Source organism: Notolepis coatsorum (assembly GCF_963971535.1).
Source record: "Notolepis coatsorum genome assembly, chromosome: 2".
NCBI classification, from domain to species: domain Eukaryota; kingdom Metazoa; phylum Chordata; class Actinopteri; order Aulopiformes; family Paralepididae; genus Notolepis; species Notolepis coatsorum.
This window is the reverse complement of record NC_140166.1, coordinates 165,824,714-165,850,159: the sequence shown is the minus strand read 5'-3', so window position 1 is coordinate 165,850,159 and position 25,446 is coordinate 165,824,714. Positions and strand designations below refer to the sequence as shown.

Sequence of the window (25,446 nt, the reverse complement as noted above, 5' to 3'; positions counted from 1 at the left end):
ACAAAACAACCAGACACTTACAGTACAGACCAAACAACCAGACAATTACAGACCAAACAACTAGACACTTACAGTACAGACCAAACAACCAGACATCTACAGTACAGACCAAACAACCAGACACTTACAGTACAGACCAAACAACCAGACATTTACAGACCAAACAACCAGACACTTACAGTACAGACCAAACAACCAGACATTTACAGACCAAACAACCAGACACTTACAGTACAGACCAAACAACCAGACATTTACAGACCAAACGACCAGACACTTACAGTACAGACCAAACAACCAGACACTTACAGTACAGACCAAACAACCAGACACTTACAGTACAGACCAAACAACCAGACACTTACAGACCAAACAACCAGACACTTACAGACCAAACAAATAGACACTTACAGTACAGACCAAACAACCAGACACTTACAGTACAGACCAAACAACTAGACACTTACAGTACATACCAAACAACCAGACACTTACAGTACAGACCAAACAACCAGACACTTACAGTACAGACCAAACAACCAGACACTTAGAGTACAGACCAAACAACCAGACATTTACAGACCAAACAACCAGACACTTACAGTACAGACCAAACAACCAGACACTTACAGTACAGACCAAACAACCAGACACTTACAGTACAGACCAAACAACCAGACACTTACAGACCAAACAACCAGACACTTACAGACCAAACAACCATAAGTACAGACAAAACAACCAGACACTTACAGTACAGACCAAACAACCAGACACTTACAGACCAAACAACCTGACACTTACAGACAAAACAACCAGACACTTACAGACAAAACAACCAGACACTTACAGACAAAACAACCAGACACTTACAGACCAAACAACCAGACACTTACAGACAAAACAACCAGACAATTACAGACCAAACAACCAGACACTTACAGACAAAACAACCAGACACTTACAGACAAAACAACCAGACACTTACAGACCAAACAACCAGACACTTACAGACCAAACAACCAGACACTTACAGACAAAACAACCAGACACTTACAGACCAAACAACCAGACACTTACAGACAAAACAACCAGACACTTACAGACAAAACAACCAGACACTTACAGACCAAACAACCAGACATTTACAGACCAAACAACCAGACACTTACAGACCAAACAACCAGACACTTACAGACCAAACAACCAGACACTTACAGACAAAACAACCAGACATTTCAGACCAAACAACCAGACACTTACAGACAAAACAACCAGACACTTACAGACCAAACAACCAGACACTTACAGACAAAACAACCAGACACTTACAGACCAAACAACCAGACACTTACAGTACAGACAAAACAACCAGACACTTACAGACAAAACAACCAGACACTTACAGACCAAACAACCAGACACTTACAGACAAAACAACCAGACACTTACAGACCAAACAACCAGACACTTACAGTACAGACAAAACAACCAGACACTTACATACAAAACAACCAGACACTTACAGACCAAACAACCAGACACTTACAGTACAGACAAAACAACCAGACACTTACATACAAAACAACCAGACACTTACAGACCAAACAACCAGACACTTACAGACAAAACAACCAGACACTTACAGTACAGACCAAACAACCAGACAATTACAGACCAAACAACTAGACACTTACAGTACAGACCAAACAACCAGACATCTACAGTACAGACCAAACAACCAGACACTTACAGTACAGACCAAACAACCAGACATTTACAGACCAAACAACCAGACACTTACAGTACAGACCAAACAACCAGACATTTACAGACCAAACAACCAGACACTTACAGTACAGACCAAACAACCAGACATTTACAGACCAAACGACCAGACACCTACAGTACAGACCAAACAACCAGACACTTACAGTACAGACCAAACAACCAGACACTTACAGTACAGACCAAACAACAGACACTTACAGGTACAGACCAAACAACCAGACACTTACAGACAAAACAACCAGACACTTACAGACCAAACAACCAGACACTTACAGACAAAACAACCAGACACTTACAGACCAAACAACCAGACACTTACAGATCAAACAACCAGTCACTTACAGACAAAACAAACCAGACACTTACAGACCAAACAACCAGACACTTACAGACCAAACAACCAGACACTTACAGTACAGACCAAACAACCAGACACTTACAGACAAAACAACCAGACACTTACAGACCAAACAACCAGACACTTACAGACCAAACAACCAGACACGTACAGACCAAACAACCAGACACTTACAGACCAAACAACCAGACACTTACAGTACAGACCAAACAACCAGACACTTACAGACAAAACAACCAGACACTTACAGACCAAACAACCAGACACTTACAGACCAAACAACCAGTCACTTACAGACAAAACAACCAGTCACTTACAGACAAAACAACCAGTCACTTACAGACAAAACAACCAGACACTTACAGACAAAACAACCAGACACTTACAGACCAAACAACCAGACACTTACAGACCAAACAACCAGTCACTTACAGACAAAACAACCAGACACTTACAGACCAAACAACCAGACACTTACAGTACAGACCAAACAACCAGACACTTACAGACCAAACAACCAGACACTTAGAGACAAAACAACCAGACACTTGCAGACCAAACAACCAGACACTTACAGTACAGACCAAACAACCAGACACTTACAGACCAAACAACCAGACACTTACAGACAAAACAACCAGACACTTACAGACAAAACAACCAGACACTTACAGACCAAACAACCAGACACTTAGAGACAAAACAACCAGACACTTACAGACCAAACAACCAGACACTTACAGACAAAACAACCAATGTTCTTTGTCCACATCAGTCTGTGGTGAGCGTGCCTGGCAGTGAGAGGTGAGAGGCTCCAGACAGATCGTCATCTCTTGTCATCCTGGTCTGTAAACAGAGTGAGCTCTCCATCAGTTGGATGCATGCTAATGCTATGTCTGCATGCTACGTATGTCCGACCATGTTTTGGTCCCACCTGCTGTGGTAATAAGATTGACCTACTGTATATCAGACTGCGATCCTATAATGCATATAATGCATAAATGCATCACTGTGCCTCACTGCATCACTGAGCACAGGGTGACAGTACTATCTTCCTGGATTTTTACTTTTACTTTTAGACCGACATATAGTAAAATTTTACACTTACTGTATATTCTGGATATTTTTACAGTATATTTTAGAATGTAACATAGGACATTTTATATTAGTATATCTTATATTAGAATGTAACATAGGAAAGGTATATCCTGCACCATATTTTATTCTTAGGCTTATTTTTATTCTTTAGTTTTTGTCTACCTAAATGTTTACTGTTTACTGTGAGCGATTTGTAGTGCCAAATTTCCCTCAGGATGAATAAAGTATTTCTATTCTATTCTATTCTATTCTATTCTATGCGGTATACAGTTAACAGACATGTATATTCTGTTGGATGAAACACTAGATAACACTAGATAACATTGGTGATTGCCAACTGCATTCGAAGAGTTAAAAAAAGCAAAGAAAAAAAATGTCTGCTCTGCATTCCATGGACAGTTGTTTCTACTGTCAATGCTACTACTACTACTACTACTACTACTACTACTACTACTACTACTACTACTACTACTACTACTACTACTACTACTACTACTACTACTACTACTACTACTACTACTACTACTACTACTATTATATTACCGCACTACTTGAATAAAAGGTACACATTTATTTTACTTTGTCTTCCTGTCTTAGAGCTCGGAGAGCTGAATCCTTGACATGGCCTTTCCCAGGCGCTCGGTCCTGCAGGTCCTGAGTGTGTTGCTCCTGGCCTGGACGCTGGTCCGTTGCCAGGCACCCGTAGAACCAGAGGAAGAGGAGGAGGAAGAGCAGGTTACAGAAGAGATTGTGACAGCGGCGGCAAAACCCACGCCGATCCCCTGTCCGCCGGAGTGCAGCTGTACGACGGAGGGGGCGGTGGACTGTGCCGGCGTCGACCTCACCGAGTTCCCCACCAATCTCGCCGAGAACACCAGACAGCTCTCTCTGCAGGTCTCTCTCTCTCTCTACAAGTCTCTCTCTCCACCTCTCTCCCTCTCTCTCTCCCTCTCTCTCTCTCTAGAAGTCTCTCTCTCCCCCTCTCTCTATCTCTTTCGCTCTCTCTACAAGTCTCTCTCCCCCTCTCTCTATCTCTTTCTCTCTCTCTCTACAAGTCTCCCTCTCCCCCTCTCTCTACCTCTTTCGCTCTCTCTACAGGTCTCTCTCTCCCCCTCTCTCTCTCTCTCTCTACAGGTCTCTCTCTCTCCTCTATGTCTCTCTCTCCCCCCTTCCTCCCTCTCTCTCTCTCTCTCTCTCTCTCTCTCTCTCTCTCTCTCTCTCTCTCTCTCTCTCTCTCTCTCTCTCTCTCTCTCTCTCTCTCTCTCTCTCTCTCTCTCTCTCTCTCTCTCTCACTACAGGTCTCTCTCTCCCCCCTCTATATGCCTCTCTCTCTCTCTCTCTCTCTCTCTCTCTCTCTCTCTCTCTCTCTCTCTCTCTCTCTCTCTCTCTCTCTCTCTCTCTCTCTCTCTCTCTCTCTCTCTCTCTCTCTCTCTCTCTCTATCTCTTTATATATATATATATTTCAAAACTCAATGACAAAAAACCCTTAATTGTCTAGCACCATATATGGCTCGTTCCTTGCGCTTATGTCACCGCACAGTTATTCCCTCTTCTTCAGCTGCTTTCTGCCTTCGTTTCATTGTGCTTTGTGTTTTCTCTCCCGTTGCCAGAACAACCAAATCGAAGAGGTAACGGTGGAGCACCTTTCTCACCTGCAAGAGCTGGAGACTCTGAACCTCCAGAACAACTGGCTCACGACACACGGTGAGACGCGACTCGTGGCGGCAAGGGCTGCAGAGTTGACTTGTAGACACTTTTTCCACGCCGATAAACAATGCCATATGAATTCAGTCAGGAGTCTTTTATTTTTTTTGGTTTTGGTTTTCCCGCTTCTGTGTCAAAATCACAAAGGCAGATGAGTCGATCCTTTTGTCAAATGCTGCACGTTAAAAAGTGGCTTGTTCTCGACCCACCAATTTACAATTTAATCCAGAGATCATTATTGCATGTGTTGCTTTTGTGATTCATCTTACAATTTATTGTGGAAAGTTGTCTCTTTCAGGCCTTGAGGATGAAGTATTTGAAGTGCTTGAACAGATGACTTATTTATACTTGGCAAATAACAAGGTGAGTCACACACAACACCACATCTCCAGCTTCAAAATCCTTCCTTTATTCTATTCTATTATTTTCTATTATTCTCTTCTCTTGTTGACTGCATGCCGGACTCTGGCCTGTTGCCAGGCAGGGGTGGGGCAGGGGGGGGGGGGCAGTGAACTCAATGATATCCACTCAACTCTCACACAGTGTATACAAGCTTATGCTTGTAATGCATGTAATCACTTCCTATGTCTGCTGCCAGTTAGTTGAGAGAGAGAGAGAGAGAGAGAGAGAGAGAGAGAGAGAGAGAGAGAGAGAGAGAGAGAGAGAGAGAGAGAGAGAGAGAGAGAGATTTTTGGAGAGAATGAGAGAGAGAGAGAGAGAGAGATTTTTGGAGAGAATGAGAGAGAGAGAGAGAGAGAGAGAGAGAGAGAGAGAGAGAGAGAGAGAGAGAGAGAGAGAGAGAGAGAGAGACCCAGACCTTTTTGGAGAGAGAGAGAGAGACCTTTTTGGAGAGAATGAGAGAGATAGAGTGAGAGATAGAGAGAGAGAGACCCAGACCTTTTTGAAGAGAGAGAGAGAGAGAGAGAGAGAGAGAGAGAGAGAGGCTGGACAGATTTGTATGTGACTTCTTGAAAGGGATGAATAGACAAGGGGGTTGCAGGGTATATTTTTAAGTGCTCGCTAAGCCTGAAAGACACCCATGCTGCTTTAATCCATAGACCGTGTTATGAAGGAGAAAAGCACTAAACCCACCTAAAGTCTAATCTCACTGCCATTTTCCCGTATTCCCATATTCTCTGTCACAATAATTTGCATGTTCCGGTTGGGGTGACCGAAACCCCTGCTTTCAGCTGAGAGAAGAGCACAGGCGGCGACATGTGTCTGCGCTGCAACTTCCATTTAGCAAAGAAAAGATTGAATAACGCACTGGTGAAGCGCACTGGTGAAGCGCACTGGATTGTTCACTTGCGCTACTGGCACTGGCTTCACCACTCCAAGTCACTGGAGGAACGGCCGGCGTCGTTAACCCTTTCACTACCACACTACCAAAGGGTTAACCCTTTCACTGCGACAATACAGAAGGTTTACCCTTTCACTGTCACACGACAAAGGGTCAACCCTTTCACTACCACACTACAGAAGGTTAACCCTTTCACTACCACACTACAGAACCGTCTGTACTAGTAGTGTGTTAGTGAAAGGTTAACCTTCTGTAGTGTGGTAGTGAAAGGGTTACAGTCAGTTGTCCGTAGCCACCAGTGAAATCCAAGTGAAAGCGCACAACGCCGGTGCGAAACAGGGTGAGTTTTGGGGGTTAATGTGGTGTTTCCGCTGTTCTGCTTACAGCTCACAGCAGCGCCGAGACACCTGCCGTCCTCTCTGGTCAGTGCTGACTTCGCTGCTAATCAGCTTACAAGGATCTTCCCCTACACGTTCGGCCAGAAGCCATTACTAAAGTAAGTGAACTGAAGTGAGGTAATGAAGTGAACATATATTACACACTACAGAGAGTACTACAGATAGGTGCAGTACAGAGAGTAGTACAGATAGGTACAGAGAGTAGTACAGATAGGTGCAGTACAGAGAGTAGTACAGATAGGTGCAGTACAGCACAGATAGGTGCAGTACAGAGAGTAGTACAGATAGGTGCAGTACAGCACAGATAGGTGCAGTACAGAGAGTAGTACAGATAGGTGCAGTACAGAGAGTAGTACAGATAGGTGCAGTACAGCACAGATAGGTGCAGTACAGAGAGTAGTACAGATAGGTGCAGTACAGAGAGTACTACAGATAGGTGCAGTACAGAGAGTAGCACAGATAGGTGCAGTACATTTACATTTACATTTAGTCATTTAGCTGACGCTTTTATCCAAAGCGACTTACAAGTTCTGTACGACAAGCCATCAGGAAGGGCACAACTCTATCAGCTGAGCAACAATGTTCATCAAAGTGTTGAGTGCTACAGTGTAGGTTAGTACAGATAGGTGCAGATAGGTGCAGTACAGAGAGTACTACAGATAGGTGCAGTACAGATAGGTGCAGTACAGAGAGTGGTACAGATAGGTGCAGTACAGAGAGTAGTACAGATAGGTGCAGTACAGAGAGTAGTCTTTTTTCATAGATCGCGAGATATGACACGTTATATGCAATATGCCCAAATCGTTCGGGTTGCTCTTCTAAAAACCCCAAATACTTCCAAATCAAAGGTATATACCATGTACATATGTGTCTTCACAAAATCATCAAGGGGGGGGGGGGGGGTCATTTAAACTCAAAACTCTGATCGTTACCAAAAGCATGGTGTAGGTATGGTAAAATACGACACTGTGATCGCTACAAAAACATGTTTCAGGTTCGGTCAAATAGACATAGAATATACCTTACCTTAGCCAGAAGGTACTCCAAAAAGAATAATCCCCAGTGATCCCATCGCCATTGCGATTACTGGTGTATGTGTATACTCGTGTATACGGGAAATAGGTTTGAAGCGATAAAATCTCCTAGTGATCGCTCTGTCGCTCTGTCCTCTGAAGGGAGTTCTTGCAAGAAATAAAAAGTGTCCACACACTAAACTATTCCAGTTCAAAAGGTAGGCGATACTGCCACCTGGCAGGATTCTATCGTCATTGCAATTTTAATGTAGGCAGATGTGCCAAGGAGACTCAGGGAGCTCTGGCTGAGTGTATAGAACGGGGATCAAAGGAAAAATATGTATACTAAACACGAGTATACTAGTTTTTGGCGCAGAAAGGGTTAAACAGATATTTTTCAAGTTTTAATACTCTCATCAACATGAGAGTCAACAAATTCTTGCTTTATGCAGCCATTTAACACAAAAGGATGACCCTCATGCATTGCAAATTTGCATCAAATTCAAAACAGAGCGATGCACAAAATAACTTAAAAGAAAATAATATTTTTTTTACTCGTTAACTTTGACAGCCTTAATAATTATAAATCAATCCTTTGCTTTAGGGGAAAAGCAATACTTATATTCTGCACCTTTCTAAAAGCTCTGCGGAATTTCTTTTTATAAAAGATTAGTCTACATACAAATCTTATCTATAGCACCTTTAACCCCTTAAGCCCAATCGGCCCGGTACCTGGTTGAGATTTATTTCACGTCATAAATAGATAATACGAATACGTACATCAAAACAGCAGTCAAAGTGTATATTTTCAGCACTACGTTTGTTTACCAATGATTTTAAGTGTTATTAGCGAAATATGAGTTTATAAAAATCTCTGCGCATTGCATCGAAAACCGGATGATTTAGACACGAGGAAATTACACTGTCGTGAAATCTTTGTAGACCTAAGAAAGAGGAGACCCAGGGTTAGGGTTAGGGTTAGGGTTAGGGTTCGATGGACATCGAAATTTCATAAAACTACACTACCCAGCTCACACCAGCCGCTGTCAAAGCTACAGCCGGCTGACGTGTAAAAATAATATTGACGTTATTTTCGTGATTATATCTCATGGGTCGAACAAACCTGAAGGTTATTGCCATAAAATACAACGTATATTGTTTCTTTACCTTTCTGTGAACATCTAGAAAAGAAACTCGTCGCAATCTGGTAAAAATGGCGGAGCTATGGACATTATACAAAAGTAACTGTACTAGATTTCAGTAGCCTGGTGGTACTAAATCCAGATTGAACTCTGAAAGATGAGATTTTGCCCGATCCATAGATGTATGACTTGGCCATAATAAGGTCATTTATAGGCCTGATATTCTATATTCAAATTTCAATGGCAAAATTAAGTACTGTATCTACAAAAAACCCTGTAAATCATCTGCCCTTTTCTCAAGAAGGTGCTGAATGAGCTCAGTGGCCATTTTGTGGCAAGCATAGTAACAGACACAATATTTCTGACAATGTAACTACATTCCCTGAGGTCCATAGATGTCCCTAGATACCAAGAACATGCAAATGGACCTTGTAGAAGTGGAGCAATCTTCCATTTACTTGGGTATGTACTTTTAGGCGCATTTTTTCCCTGTGAAGTGGATAATTGGATTACAGAAACATTGAAGAAAAGTAAGAAACCCTGCACCCTAGGAGAAGGAAGCTCTTCAAGCATACAAGCTGAAGAGACTATGAAGACGCATGCTGAAAACCACATGGAGAGGGTGCGTCAGAACCTTCTATCCCCTAGGGCCTAGGCGGTCTACCAACATCTCAACCTCGAATATCAGGACCATGTACACAGCGGGGAAGACGTCAGTCATCGCAGAGGAGATGAAAAGATACAAGCTCTCTATCATTGGCTTGTGTGAAACCAGATGGCTCCAGACAGGAGAAGTCAAACTGACCAGTGGTGAATCCATAATCTTCTCCGGACACCCGGATGAGAAAGCACCACACACGGAGGGAGTGGCACTCATGCTCTCCAAAGAAGCGCAGAGGGCCCTCATCAGTTGGGAGCCCATCAACTCCAGAATCATCACCGCAAGATTTAAAACCACCCATAAAAGAATTAATTAATTAATTGTCATACAATTTTATGCACCCACCAACACCACAGATGAGGAAATAAAGGACAACTTCTACAACCAGCTACAACAGCTACTCCAGGCTATGAGAGAAAAATACATCTTTCTCCTCATGGGCGACATGAATGCAAAGGTTGGGAACAACAACAATGGATACGAGCTGATTATGGGAAAGCATGGAATCGGCAGTATGAATGAAAATGGTGAAAGATTTGCAAACGCCTGTGCGGACTACAACCTGGTCATAGGAGGGACAGTTTACCCCCACAAACCCGTTCACAAAGCCACATGGATATCACCTGACCACACCACAGAAAACCAAATAGACCATATATGTATAAACAGGAAGTTCAGACATTCCCTCCTGGATGTACGAGTGAAGAGGGGGGCAGATGCGGGGTCAGATCATCACCTACTGGCTGCAAAACTCCAACTCAAGCTGAAGCGCTGTAACAGCCCCACTGACAACAGAGCAAAGTACAACATCCAGCTTTTCCAGGACATAGGAACAATGGAACTATACCAAATCACCCTACAGAACAGGTTCCAAGCCCTGCAAGAACAAGCTCAAAAACCAGTGGAAGAGCACTGGAACAACCCGAAAACCGTATGGAAGGAGACATGCCTAGAAGTGGTAGGGAGAAAGAAAACATGCCACAAACCCTGGATATCCACTGAAACACTGAAAAGAATAGAGGAGAGGAGGGCAAAAAAATACACAATAAACAAATCGCTGCTGTCGGGACAAAACCTCATAACTCCATAAACACAACTTTTCAGCAGATGAAAAAAACGAACACAGATTTGAGGGTGAATAGAGTTAGTAGGTTTAGACAGATGATCGGTTTAATGCTTTCCCATTGTTTAAACTTTGTAAAACCCACACACACATATGGAGGATGATCTATGGAGTTGATTTATATAATAAAAAAAATATTAAAAAAATGGAGTTATGAGGTTTTGTCCCGACAGCAGCGAAATGCAAAACTCGAGCAAAAAAGGGAGCAGCTCACAGAGACTACAAAGTAGCAAACAAGGAAGTGAAGAAAAGCATCAAACGCGACGAACAGAAATACATAGAAGACTTGGCGCAAGAAGCAGAGGAAGCAGCGGGAAAGAATAACCTCAATGAACTCTACCTGACCACCAAGAAACTAACCGGGAGGTTTAGACAGATAAACACACAAATCCGTGACAAACGAGGACGACTGCTCACCACCAAGGAAGAACAACACCAAAGGTGGACTGAGCACTTTAGGGAGCTCCTCAACAGAGAGCCCCCTGTCCAAGAGGTGGAGATTCCGCCAGCTGCACACATGCTGGAGATCAACTGTGCCCCCCAACAAGATATGAGGTGAAAAAGGCCATCAATGCATTGCGACGTGGCAAGGCAGCAGGGCCAGATGACATTCCAGCAGAAGCTTTAAAGGCAGACGTTGAAACCTCAACCACCATGCTACACCAGCTGATCAAAAGGATCTCGGAGAAAGAAGGAAATGTACCAACAGACTGGAAGGACGGGCTCATTGCTATTATACCCAAGAAAGGAGACCTTAAGAACTGCAACAACTATCGTGGGATTATGTTGCTCTCAACACCTGGCAAAGTGTTCAACCGCATTATCTTGGACAGACTGCGAAAAGGGGTCGATGATGAACTGAGAGAAAACCAAGCCGGTTTCAGGAACGGTAGATCGTGCAGTGACCAAATTGCCACCCTCAGGATAATCATCGAGCAATCCGTAGAATGGCACGCACCTGTCTATGTCAATTTCATAGATTTTGAAAAGGCATTCGATAGTGTAGACCGCAAGCTGCTTTGGAAACTCATGGCACACTATGGAATCCCTAAAAAATACATCAGCATAATCAAGAACATGTACTCTATCAGGACATGAAATGCCAAGTGTTACATAACGGATGTGCACAAGAACACTTCAAAGTGCTCACCGGCGTGAAACAGGGCTGCCTACTTCCCCCCTTCCTCTTCCTCCTATGCATCGACTGGATCATGAGGCAAACCACAACCAATAAAAAGACTGGCATCCAGTGGAGTCTAACGGAGCACCTCGAAGACCTGGACTTTGCGGATGACATCGCACTACTCTCACATAACCATCAACAGATGCAAGACAAAACCCAGCTGCTAGAAACAACTGCAGCTGGACTTGGGCTCAAAATAAATGGACAAAAAACTCAAGTAATCAGAGTCAATAATAAAAGCACAAACCCCATAACCATTGGGGGCCAGACACTGGAAGAGGTTGACAAATTCACATACTTGGGTAGTGTTATAGCTGTTGATGGCGGGACTGAGGAAGACGTAAGGGCAAGAATAGGAAAAGCAAGAGCAACATTCAACAAGATATGGAAAACCCGAAACATCAAACTCAACACCAAGCTCAAAATCTTCAACTCCAATGTCAAATCCATTCTGCTATATGGCTCTGAAACCTGGAAAACCACCACTAACATCAACAATAAACTGCAGACCTTCATCAACCATTGTCTGAGAAGTATCCTCAGGATCTTCTGGCCAAACACAATCACCAACATCAAGCTGTGGGAATGCACCAAGCAAAAATCAGTGGAGGTCCAGCTGACCAGGAGAAAATGGAGCTGGATTGGGCACACACTTCGAAGACACAAAACCGCAATAACCAAACAGGCATTAACCGGGAACCCACAAGGCAAGCGAGGCAGAGGAAGACCCAAAAACACCTGGAGAAAAGACACTGAGCAGGAACTCAAGACAAGGGGACTGACGTGGAAACAGCTGGAGAGGATGGCGCAAGACAGACGGGGGTGGAAACTTTTCATCAATGGCCTATGTTCCGAATGGAATAAAAGGCCTAAGTAAGTAAGTAAGTAAAGTTAACCCTCCAGTCACCCTTGTCGCAGTTCTGGTCAAAAAGCCATTTTTTTAACGTGTGTTTGTGGATAGCGTTGGCTAGATTTTATGTATATGCCAAAAAAGTAGCTCAGTATCACATCTTGGACTCACATTACAATAATCCATATTTTTTTAATTTTTAATTTTCTTTATATAAATGTTTTTATTTTCCATTTTTCAACATAGAACAAGACATCACAATACAATAACATTAACAATAATAATAATAATAATAATAATAATAGTAACAATAACAACAACGATGACAACAATAATAACAGTACAAGACAGGCAAACAAGAAAGTAAAATAATAAAATTAAATGTGGCTCTTTGTGTGTGCATTATCTATGTGTGCTATATATATGTGTGTTCTACCTACCCATGTGTGCGTGTGCCTTACCTATGTGTGTGTTTTATGTGTGAATGTTTGATATGCCTGTGTAATTTACACTTGCATGTTGCATGTGTGTGAGTGACGTGTGTTCTATGTGTGTGCATGCGTATATGTGTGGTGTGAGCGTGTGTATGTGTACGTGTATATGTAAGCACCTTTGCATTAGTTACGGTTCCCTTGGCAACAATGACAGCACAATCAGACAAAACAAGGCAGCATTGGTCTATTGGGAGGTTATGGGTAATGGGGAAATCCAGCGAGTACAGTGGTGGATAGCGCAGGTCCAATATGTGACAGATAAGGGTCCCATATTTCATAAAAAGTATCCAACTTGGAATGCAGCATGCACGTGATATACTCACAGGGAATACATTCCATTATGATATTGTGCCATGACGGGACCCCCCAAAAATTCACAAATCATGTTTTCAGAGGAGCTGATGTCTGATCTAGGGGAGCCATGGCTCACCCAGCTCCCCCATGATTCGCACCCTGGCCATGCCCTCTTTGATGGGACCTCATCCTAGATCCAAAACAACAGGATGTTATTCCTAGCAGCAAATGTTAACAAATTGAACAGTATCTTATGTTTGAAATTGGCAATATGAATATCTGGGAGGCCTAGTAAGAGGCAGAGGGGATCCAGCTCGATGGGGGTGTGAAATATGTCAGATCGTTCCTCTACGATGTTGAACCAATAGCTCTGAAGCTTTACACAGGTCCAAAAGCAGTGGACGTGGCTTCCAGTCTCTATCTTGCATTTAAAGCAAAGTGGGGATGTATTGGGATCCATTTTACTCTTAAGGGCAGGGGTAATATGAATGCGGTGCAAGATTCTAACTTGAATAGCCTTGGTGCGATTGCAAACAGAGATTATTTTTGCGTAGGTCCATGCATCCTGCCAGTCTACATCTGTGATCTCTATGTCCAGGTCTCTTTCCCAGGACTGTTTAGTAACAAGGGAAGATAAAGATGAATTAAGGTTTAGAGTACTATAGAAGATAGATATTTGTTTTTTAGGGATCTGCAAGGAGAGGGCTTTCTCCACCTGCGAGGTGGAACTGTTAGTTAAAAGTGAGGTGTCCTTGGTGATAAACTGCCTAATTTGTAGGTATCTAAAAAATTCCGCTTTCAATAGGCCATACCGCTGCTGCAGCTGTATAAAGGACATTAGGGTCTGGCCATCAAACAGGTGGCCAAGATCAGTTATGCCCTGCTTATGCCAGGTCTTGAAGCCGCCGCCAATTTGGTCTGGCTTAAAGTCAGGATTGCCTACGATCGGCGTAAGAGGAGAGGTCAGCTTGGCTCGGCCCTCCACCAAGGTCTTCCAGGCCTTGACGGAGCATAGTGTGATGGGGTTGGATCATATTTTCCTAACAGACTTAAAGTATTTGATAAATAGTAGGTTCCATAGGGGGACTTAGATTGCGAGGATTCAATGTCTAGCCAGATTGACAGTGGGTCTGATCTGAACCAGACGACCAGTACCCTAAGGTGTGCTGCTAGTTGGTAATGTCTAATATTAGGTAGGTCTAGACCCCCATCTTCACTATCCATCTGTAATTTGGCCATTTTCAGACACGGTTTCTTCCCATTCCAAATGAATGAGCTTAGCCAGCCTTCTAGCACCTTGATAACCTTGTTTGTCAGCAGCACTGGGATCATTTGGAGAGGGTATAATAGTCTGGGGAGTACGTTAATTTTGACAAGGGCTATCCTACCCAGCCAGGAGATTGGTAAAGGGGCCCATCTAACTAAGTCTGCCCTTATGGTGTCTAAAAGGGGGGGAAAGTTGGCCTTAAACAATGTATCATAGGTGGGTGTCACAAATACTCCTAGGTAAACAAAGCCGGAGGGCGACCAGCTAAATGGGAAGGGCTCGGGCAGGATCGGAATGGATTTAAGTGTCCCAAGTGGCATTGCTTCGGATTTGGAAAAGTACATTTTGTACCCCGAGAAGGTTCCAAATGTGGAGATCATGCGGGTTAGTCATGGGATAGAAGAGTCAGGTTTAGATATAAAGATCAGTACGTCGTCCACGTAAAGAGTGATTTTGTGTTCCCTCTCGCCCACTCTAATACCTGAGATCTCGGCTGACTGCCTTATGGCCTGAGCGAGTGGTTCTATGGCCATGTCAAATAGTAAAGGGCTAAGAGGATCCCCTTGGGGGTTCCCCCGTTGTATAGGAAAGTTGTTAGACCTAAGCCCGTTAGTCAGGACCGCCGACATCCGTGAGTTGTAAAGAACCTTGACCCAGTCAATAAAAGTGTCTCTTAGGCCAAATTCAGTGAGGGTTAGAAACAAATACGGCCATTCTACACGGTCGAATGCCTTCTCCGCGTCGAGAGACAGAACCACTGGTGGTCTGTCTCACGAGTCATTTGGATGATATTAAGGAGCCGTCTCATGTTGTCGGTAGAGTTCCTACCCTTAATAAAACCAGTCTGATCTTCGTTAATAATAAAAGGGAGTACTTTTTCTAGGCGCATGGACAGGATCTTGGAGAGCAATTTTTGGTCCGAATTAAGCAAATATTAGCTTCCCGTAAGGACTGGGGTAATATCCCCACCTCAGAGGAGTGATTAAGCATTGCCAGCAGGGGATCCAAAAGAATATGACCGAATTCCTTATAGAACTCTCATCCGAAACCGTCCGGGCCCGGAGCCTTGCCAGATGGCATAGCCTTAAGGGCGCCCAGAGCTTCTTCCTTCGTAATTGGGGCGTTACGGAGCAAGTTCTGATCTTTCGATACCTTAGGGAGGTGCAAGTCAGCGAAAAAAGCTTGCATGTCAGAGAGAGCACCGTCGGGTCGTTCGGTCCTATAGAGTTGGGCATAGAAAGAGGCAAATTCTTTATTAATAGTTTTGGTGTCAAAGGACCTGACCCCGTTGGAGTCCGAGATTGAGGCTATTACTTGGGTGTCGGCCCTTTTTTTTGCCAAGTTAGCTAGGCACCTACCAGGTTTGTCCCTGTGTTCGTACATTCTCTGTCTGGCAAATTTAAGAGAGTATTCGGCGTCCTGGATCAAAAGAGTGTTTAACACGGTTCTGGTGGCCGTATGCTCTATAAGCACGGGGCTGGGTTTGAGACATGTTGATTCTCAAGGTCGGCTAGTTTGGATTCCAGAAGTTTGCATTGTTCATTTTTCTTGCGTTTCTTGGATGATACGTAAGACAGTACGTAATCAGTCCGCGAGAAAAGACCTTGGATGTTTCCCAGAGCAAAGACGGGTTATCCGTAGAATGTGAGTTAATTGGGCGGTTAGGTGGCCGAGCGGAGATTGCGTTCGTCACCAACCCCGGAGCTGTGAGCTGGATTCGCCTGTTCGAATCCAGCTCACAGCTCCGGGGTTGTCACCAGCTTGGCTGGCCGTCTGCACTAATACAATTGGCTGTATTAGAGGGTGGGAGAAGCTGGCGGGGTGGGTCCGGGTCGTTGTAAACAGCGACTCCTACAGTTCGGTCGGGGCGCCTGCTAAGCGCGGATAGGACTTGAGGGGGATAGTGTGGTCCTCCCAAACGCTACGCCCTCTTGATGAGAATCCGCGCTGCCAGGTGAAAAGAAGCGGTGATTGGCTGGACGTGTGTCGGAGGAAGCACGTGGTAGCCTCCACTCTCCCAGATGATCTGACTGTGGGGGGTAAGTGCGCAGCGACCAGGAAGGGACTGGGAATTGGCATACGACTAACATTGGGATGGGAGAAAATCGGAGGAAAATGTGAGTTAATTGAGTAGAATTTTTTTTATTCCGATTCGAAATAGGAGACAAACATATCCTTGAGGAGGTATGGGTTGAGGCGCCAACGCCTCGACAGTGCCCTCTCTTCTGACAGGGAGTAGACCAGATATATAGGAGCGTGATCCGATAAAACAGGGGTAGGCAACCCTAGGCACGCGTGCCTGCATAGGCACGCAGGGGCATTTTCATAGGCACAGGGGGCAGCATAAAAATTTTTTAATAAAAAAAGAATATATATATATATATATATTTTTTTTGCTTTGAAATATTATAGTGAAATATTTTGCACTGTTGTCGCATTTATCTTGTTGAAATCCTCCCACATGTTCTTTTTACTACCACATATTTAATTGAGACCCTTTATTTGTTTATTATTTCAATTTAGCTGGAAATACATTGCTACATCATTCAGTAACATTTGCAGAGCCTTATAACAAAAACATTATTACGGTCACCATTGTGACCAGTGGGATTAATCAACAAATTGTATTATTTATTTGTCTATTTCATTGAACATTGCACATGTTAAAAGCCATTTTTTTTTACTCAAAATGTGAGTATTACCAAGTCAACTTGTGTTCTTAAAACAATGACAATAAACATAGTTTTATTAGGTTGAAATAATGTGGTTGTGTACTTATTTTTCTGTTAACTTATTATGGATTGAAAACTGAAAACCTTAATGCACAGTAACTGAACTCAATATTTTTTAGTTCTGGTAACTTATTATTATTTATCTTTTTACAGTGTAGTCTTGCGATCAATCAAAACTTTTTTACACGATATACCTCACATTCACCCTCCATTCACATCCTGGTGTTCTCCTGGTGTTCTCCATTAGGCCTGTAGGTGGAGCTATGACAGCCCACGTACAGTACACACACCGATGGTGTGTGATGTGTCCAAAAATTCTACTGTTGCTCTTGTGTGGGCCGCTAAAAAAGGTGAACTTCAGTTCGGATGGGCAAAAGGTTCTCCAGACATCTGAGAATCCAATGTCTTTGCATATCCTCAAGCTCAACAACAATAAAACTGAGCTCATGGTTGTGGCACCCAAGGCCCTGCTCTGGAAGGTTGGGGATCTCACCCTCAACATCGACGGCTGCTCCATCTCCCCATCCCCTAAGGTCCGCAACCTGGGCATCATCCTGGACTCCACCCTTTCCTATCAATCCCATGTCAATTCCCTCACCAAATCCGCCTTCTTTCACCTCCGAAACATTTCCAGACTCCGACCATCACTTTCCGACACCACAGCTGAGACCCTCATCCACGCCTTCGTCACCTCCCGCCTGGACTACTGCAACGGGGTCCTGTCCGGGTTCCCAAGCAAAACCCTGGACAGGCTCCAGTATGTTCAAAATTCAGCTGCCAGGGTTCTAACCCGCACCAAACCCTGGCAGCACATCACCCCCATCCTCATCCACCTCCACTGGCTCCCCATCAAATCCCGCATCACCTACAAAACCCTCCTGCTCACCTACAAATCCCTTCACGCCCTGGCACCTCAGTACCTCACTGACCTCCTCCACCCCTACACTCAGTCATGGTCCCTGCGATCCACGGACACTGGTCAGCTCTCCATCCCCCGAACCAGACTACGGACGTTCGGGGACAGAGCTTTCAGTGTGGCAGCTCCCACCCTCTGGAACTCCCTCCCCGCAGAACTCCGCACCGCCCCAAATCAAATCAAATCAAATCAAATTTATTTATAGGGCCCGACAACACACGTTAATGTCCCCATGGGCCGTACAGGTCTTCTTTAAACAAGTCAAGAAGACAACATAACAATAAGTCAAGAACAGAACAAGAACACCATAGGGTCCAACATTTTTTTAGATGAATGCAAATAAATGAAAGAATGCAAGCACTCCCAGACATACCCCACGCGAAGGTAAGGAAAAACTCACTAAAACCTAACAATAGGGAAAAAAAGCTCCACAGGCAATGTGGAGGAGAGAAACCTTAGAAGGGCCGTTCAAGGGGGGATCTCCCTTCTTAGATGTCGGTGATAGTAGTGTTGCAGACGGACAGTTGGTAAGCATGCACTCATGTGTGTGGTGAAACACAGATGAGTGCATGCAATAGCAACTGTACATTTTGAAAAATTAAAGATAGAGCTAATAGCGATAGCAATTGAACATTTTGAAAGATTAAAGATAGAGTTGATAGCGGATCTATTTGAAGCACAGGGGCGGCGCAAGAGGGTCACGTCCTCCCCGTCTTAGTCACGGGACATTCAACACTCCGGTCGTTGCTCAGGGACAGCCGGAGACAGGGGGAAGGGGGGTGGCGCAGAGAGGGTCGCGAACTCCCCGACATCATCGCGGGACATCCGGCACTCCGGTCACCACTACGAGACCTCCGAAGACAGGGGGGCACGCAGAGGGGGTCGCAATCTCCCGGCCTTCGTCACGGGACGTCCAACACTCCGGTCAACACTCCAGGACAGCAAGTCATAGGAAGACAGGGAGACGGGACAGGCGTTAGACAGCTCATGAGATTGTAGTAGGCGGACATAGCAATAGATACAAGTGGTAGGCATATATGTGAATGGAGTAGATATATGAAGTAAGCGTATTATGTGAATAGAATAGAAGTACTTAACCCAGCAATGAAACCGCGTTGACTGTTAATCAGTTAACAGTCTGTTAATCAGTTGACAGGACCACGGACAGACGGCGGTGAATAACTGATCCAATGCCTCGGAGGTGCATGTAGAGCAGTCACTACAAGCTTGGCCAAGACCCCGAGGCATCCATCACCTTGGTCAGCGCCAGGAGACGGGTACTCAGAGAGAAGGGGGAGGGAGGGGGGGGGGGGGGGGGAGAAGGGGGGGGGAAGAGTTAGAGAGTTCCCATGTTTGTGGTGCTGCAAAGGAGCAGACATGTAGTACCCTGTAGTGCCATGTAGTACCCCGTAGTGCCATGTAGTACCCTATAGTACCCCATAGTGCCATGTAGTACCCCGTAGTATCCTGTAGTACCCTGTAGTGCCATGTAGTACCCTGTGGTGCCTTGTAGTTCCATGTAGTGCCATGTAGAGCTGTGTAAGCCATGTAGTACCCTGTAATGCCATGCAGTACTAAGTAGTACTCTGTGGTACCATGTAGTACCCTGTACCCTAACTAAACTACCCTATAGTAAACTACCCAGTGGTACCATGTAGTACCCTGTACCATAACTAAACTACACAGATTAATCTAAAGGTCAGTCCCCGACCAGGTGAGATCAAGGTAGGTTGAAGGAGAGAGAGAAAAGATGAGTCTTAAGCAGGGATTTAAAAGCTTCGACAGAGCAGGCGCCCCTGATGACGGCAGGTAATTTGTTCCACAGGTAGGGAGCGCGGTAGACAAAGGCTCTGTGGCCGGCGGATTTCTTTTTAACCCTAGGGGTCGATAGAAGCCCCGCATTTTGTGAGCGCAGAGCACGAGCGGGCGAGTATCGGGAGATGAGATCAGATAGATAGAGCGGTGCAAGCCCATTTAAAATTTTGTAGGTGAGGAGTAGCACTTTAAAGTCAGAGCGGGCTTGGATAGGAAGCCAATGTAGGGCGGACAAAACTGGTGTGATGTGATCAAATTTTCTAGTTCTAGTTAGTATCCGTGCAGCCGCATTTTGCACGAGTTGAAGATTTTTGATGCTTGAATTAGGTAAGCCTGAAAAAAGTGCATTACAGTAGTCCAGACGTGATGAGACAAAAGCATGAATCAGGGTTTCAGCATCAGCCAGAGTTAAAATGGGGCGTATTTTTGCGATATTACGAAGATGGAAGAATGCAATTTTGGTGACATTTTTTATATGTGCATTAAATGAGAGGGAGGAATCAAAAATGACTCCGAGGTTTTTTATGGTGGAGCTCTGGGATACATGACAGGTATCAAAGTTGAGGGAGATGTCCTGAAACAGGCCTCTGTGGTTTGGGGGGCCAACAATTAACATCTCAGTTTTATCTGCATTAAGGAGTAGAAAGTTTTGCGACATCCATTTTTTGACGGCAAGCAAGCAGGCCTCAAGGTTTTGTAGTTGGGAGGAATCATTTGGCTTAATAGGTATATATAATTGGGTGTCATCAGCGTAAAAATGAAAGTTTATGCCAAATTTGCGTATGATATCGCCGAGGGGTAGCATGTAAATCGAAAATAGCAAAGGGCCCAGGACAGAGCCTTGTGGGACACCACATTGCACTGGGAGGGTCTCAGATGTTAAATCATTATAGACCACGCAGTGTGTTCTATCAGTTAAATAGGATTTAAACCAAGCTAGTGCGAGACCCCGAATGCCAACATGGTTCTCAAGCCGACCTAGAAGAATCGAGTGATCGATAGTGTCAAAGGCTGCACTGAGATCAAGTAATAAGAGCACAGAGGTGAGGTTTGAGTCAAGACCCAACTCTGGACTCATTTAAAAAACTGCTCAAAACCCACCTCTTCAACCTGGCCTTCAACCACTAACTTTCTCACTTTATATGTATATGTATATGTTGTGTCTGTCCACTATGTTTGTTCATTTGTTACCTCCCCCCCCCCCCCCCCTTATGTAAAGCGACCTTGGGTCCTCTGAAAGGCGCTATATGAAACGAAGTATTATTATTATTATTATTATACGGAGGTGAGCATCTTTGCTTGCCTAGAGGGGGGGCGTGTACCACTTCCGCAAAACGGATGGGTGGGAGTTTGTCAAGAGACGGTATAAGGTGACATTTAAAGTCTCCGCCCACAAAAGCATTCTCAGAGGCCAGGCCATTAAATTCAGTAAATATTTTGGATAGAAAGTCAGGGGAGTAGCCTGGGGGACAGTATACATTCATAAATGTAATTTCTTTACCCTTAAGAACCCCTTTGATAATCACATAGCGACCGAGGCTATCTAAAGAGGAAGTTATGAGTCTAAAGGGGAGATTTTTATTGATCAATATGGCCACTCCCCTACTGAATGTAGAATAGCTTGTGGCGAAGACCTGTCCCACCCAACTCTTTTGGAGTTTAGCGGTGTTGTTGGGCCCCATATGGGTTTCTTGTAATAAAGCAATAGAGACATTCTCCTTCTTTAAAAAGGTCAGAATCGCCTTCCTCTTTGCTAATTTCTGAAGACCTCGAACATTCCAGGAGCAGAGCTTAAAGCTCTCAGAGTTAGCCGTAGCCATAGAATATTGAGGGGTACATACATAAAACAAATACTAATGACATTAAAAACATATAAAGGTGCAGGGCCGGTGGGCCTTTCCCCAACAACACAGGGACTCACCATAGGGCCTAAAACCCTCAAACCTACCATAAGTAGATTACTCTCTCAGTGGCTGCTTGCCACACTCCCAAACACAAAAATAAAAAGCCTCAAAATAGTAAATGGAAAAGTTCACATTAAACCTTATAAGAACATGACTAGGTTTAAATAAGAAACCTAACACAGGGACCATAGCAAGAGAAAAGGGGGGAGGGGTAAATAACCTGTGCACTGCGTGATAAACGTGTGCCGTACGTCCACCAGGCCGGAAGAGGGCGATACTCTGCTGACAGGTCCGTTGTCTCCTATGGATCACACAGAGTATTTTGCTGCCTTGTCATAGCGCAATTAGGCCGCCGTGTCAGGAGAGGGCGCTGCGCAAAAGTTCGTCTGCCAGTGAGAGGATTCTCCGGCGCCGCAGCTGGACCCTATTGAGCAGGTCAACAGTACAGTAGGTGGCGGCATGCGCCTTCCGTGGTCGCGACCTGCCACCAAACCCATCGAAGAAGAAGAAGACGCCTCCGGCCGCAGATGCGACCATTTGCCATGTGTGTGGCTAGCAGAACGTAGCTAGGAGAGCGTGGCTGATGGATCCATGAGAACCCAGTCCGAACAGATATATACATGCACACAAAAAAGAAAAAAAAGTGCATCACGGAGGCATTAAGCCAAGTTGTGACGAGGCGTAAGTGACACGCATAGAGGTCCTAGGTCATTTAACCAAAGCTAGCGTTCAGCTCCCCGGCATACAGTGGACGCAAAAAGCAAACAAAATAAAGTGGCATTATGTAATAGTTATACAAAACAGACCAGGCCAACCCCCCCTTAAGTCAGACGCAGAGAAAAATAAAGCATCCAGGCGATACCTAACGTCATACAGTCAACAGTCATACTTATAAGAACGAAGAAATATATAGTAATATGACGTTCGGCGAGTTTAGCCATAGCGAGGTGCTAGCGGCCCAAAATCAAGCTACTACCGCATTTGGTGTAGGTGAGGCCGGTGTTGGGTCCCCTCCACGCCGGGTCTTCAAGAAGTCCACAGCGTCCTCAGGCGATGAGAGATGTTTTCTCATGCCGTCTTCATCCGTGATGATAAGTCTCGCAGGGAACTGTAGAGACGGCTTGAGTCCTAGCTTGTAGAGGGGGGCCATGACGTCTTTGTAGCGGGAACGCTGTTCCACAACTTCGGGACAGTAGTCTTCAAAAATTAGGACTGGTTTCCCTCTGTATTTCCCTCTCCTCTTCCGTGCCTCCCAGATAATTCTCTCTTTTATTCGGTAGTGGTGCAGGCGGGCGATAACTGCTCTAGGCCTGGAGCCGGGCGCTGGCTTGGCCGTGAGAGCCCGGTGACACCGGTCCAGCTCGGGTGGTGTAGGAGGACCTCCTTCCCCAGAATTTCCACCAGCACCTCCGCAAAGAAGTTGCTGGGCCGGTCGCTTTGAATGGACTCATCCAACCCCAAGATGCGTATATTAGACCGGCGACTCCGTGACTCCACGCTAGTTAGCTTAGCCTTTAGCTTGTCATTGTTCGCCTCCAGCGCCGTACACCTGGCCTCTAGCTCGTCCACCCTGTCAGTCCACGTATTTAACCCGCCTTCCACGGAGGTCAGACGCTCGGCATGGTCGTTAACCGTCGTCCAGAGGCTGTCGATCCTAGTTTCGAGCGAGGCAGCGGACGCTCTGATTTCGTTGGTCAGGGCCTGCCTTAGCTCTTCAATTAGCCCAGCAATGGCGGCTATATCTGCGGGCGAATCATCTTTCTTGGGATCATTTCTCAGCTGTCTCGTCGCCATTGTGGTTCTTGCAGCCAAAATAAATAGGTAGAAACATAAAGGGGGTATATACAAAAAGGTTTAACCGAGTTGAAAATATAAAAAGAGGCTTTTAGGACAAAATATAAAATACGGGAGTCACATGTGGCAATGAGCGACTACCCCATCCTTGACCCGGAACCGGAACCCCATGTTTGTTTTTTAAAAACAATCACTATTAAACGTGTGAACAACAAGTGTCACACCTTTCACTCTAGTCGCAGAACTGGACAGGTTAGGGTTAGGGTTGTGGTTAGGGTTAGGGTTAGGGGGTTAGGGTTAGGGTTACCCTAGGGTTACCCTAACCCTAACCCTAATGCCCTAACCCTAACCCTAACCACAACCACAACCCTAACCCCAACCCTAACCCTAACCCTAATTTAAGAAATGGTTAAAATCCTGAAAATGAATAAATATTCGATATGTATGGTGAGGACTGAAGTTAATAATGATATTCATGAAAAGGAAATTGGAACGTATACATGAAAAAGATATGTTTTACTGAGATCGCAGTTTTGGTCACTAGGGAGACAGGTAGTGGGTTATAAGTCGTGTAGCTCCGCTCTGCGTCATACTGGAATCCACTTCCATATCAGTACTAGCACTGAATACATTTTCACATGCACCTTTACACACCCATCCGTCTGGCCACACCCCCATCCGCTCCTCTACATAAGCAGGGGTGTGGCCATACTAACAGCTCCTTCCTTGTTTTCACCACGGCGAGTGTCTGTATACACCACTTTGAGATTAGTGAAATGTTGAAGAGGAGCTACGATGAAGGAGCTGCGTTGACATTATATCTTTATTTTCTCTCTCACTATTTTCGAGGAAATACAGTGATAATGTCTTCGCCACCGGGGTGTCTAGAAGATGATGATCATTCTGACCTCCACCGGCATTTTCGTATTAGGGGCTCGTGTCGCTGGCCTAATCCCCACCGGCATTCCTCCAGCTCTGCAGTTGGACAGGTATTACCTCCGCTCTGCAGTTGGACTTTGCTTGAGAGGCGCTCGGCTGTTGTGAGGGCTAGCTGCCTCTCCGGGTGGGTGATGGTTTTGATATGCGAGCGCCAGTTGTGTTGCTATGGGGGGAATGGCTACACGACTTACGAAAGCCGGCTCCAGGCTGGTACCCTTTTTTGCTGCCTCTTAGTGGCGTGGAGAGGGTTCTGGTTTGACGCCCACGCTACATGAGCTCCTCATCGGGAGCTCTATTGCCTGGGCCCGTATCCGAATCTGCGGTTCAATCCCCCGGATCTCTGGACAAACGGATACTCTCTGTCACCGTGCGAGGCCCCGCCTTTCAAGATGAAAGTTACCCAGCGCGAGGGAGGTGGGTTTGGTGTTTCATTATAGGAATATCTCCACCCTCAAGTCGGCTGCAGCCCGTGAGGGAATGGTGCCGACACCGCTGTGTCTGATAATCACCGTTCTGAAGACTGCGTTGACTTATTTTCCTCTTCTCTCTTCAGATGAGGAGAGGGACAGACAGCGGCTGTCTGAAGTGTTGGCCTATATTGTGTTTTCACGTTGTGCAGTTTCGGTGGTAGCTGCTTAGCTTCCGTTCTAGCTGGGTTAAGCTACCTGTT

At 45.0% G+C, this 25,446-nt stretch overlaps 1 protein-coding gene across 2 annotated transcripts in view; it reads left to right on the top strand.

Moving 5' to 3' along the window:
• podn (podocan) overlaps positions 1–25,446 on the top strand; it is an 82,819-nt gene that overhangs the window by 2,641 nt on the left and 54,732 nt on the right. Inside the window, exons 2-6 of one of the 2 annotated variants that reach the window (XM_084338180.1) lie at positions 2,925–3,006; positions 3,845–4,141; positions 4,858–4,951; positions 5,250–5,314; positions 6,638–6,747. In XM_084338180.1, the coding sequence (XP_084194306.1) occupies positions 3,869–4,141; positions 4,858–4,951; positions 5,250–5,314; positions 6,638–6,747 (542 nt within the window). In that variant the 5' untranslated portion in view covers positions 2,925–3,006; positions 3,845–3,868. The remainder of the gene's footprint in view (positions 1–2,924; positions 3,007–3,844; positions 4,142–4,857; positions 4,952–5,249; positions 5,315–6,637; positions 6,748–25,446) is intronic. The other variant, XM_084338181.1, reaches the window with a different exon arrangement.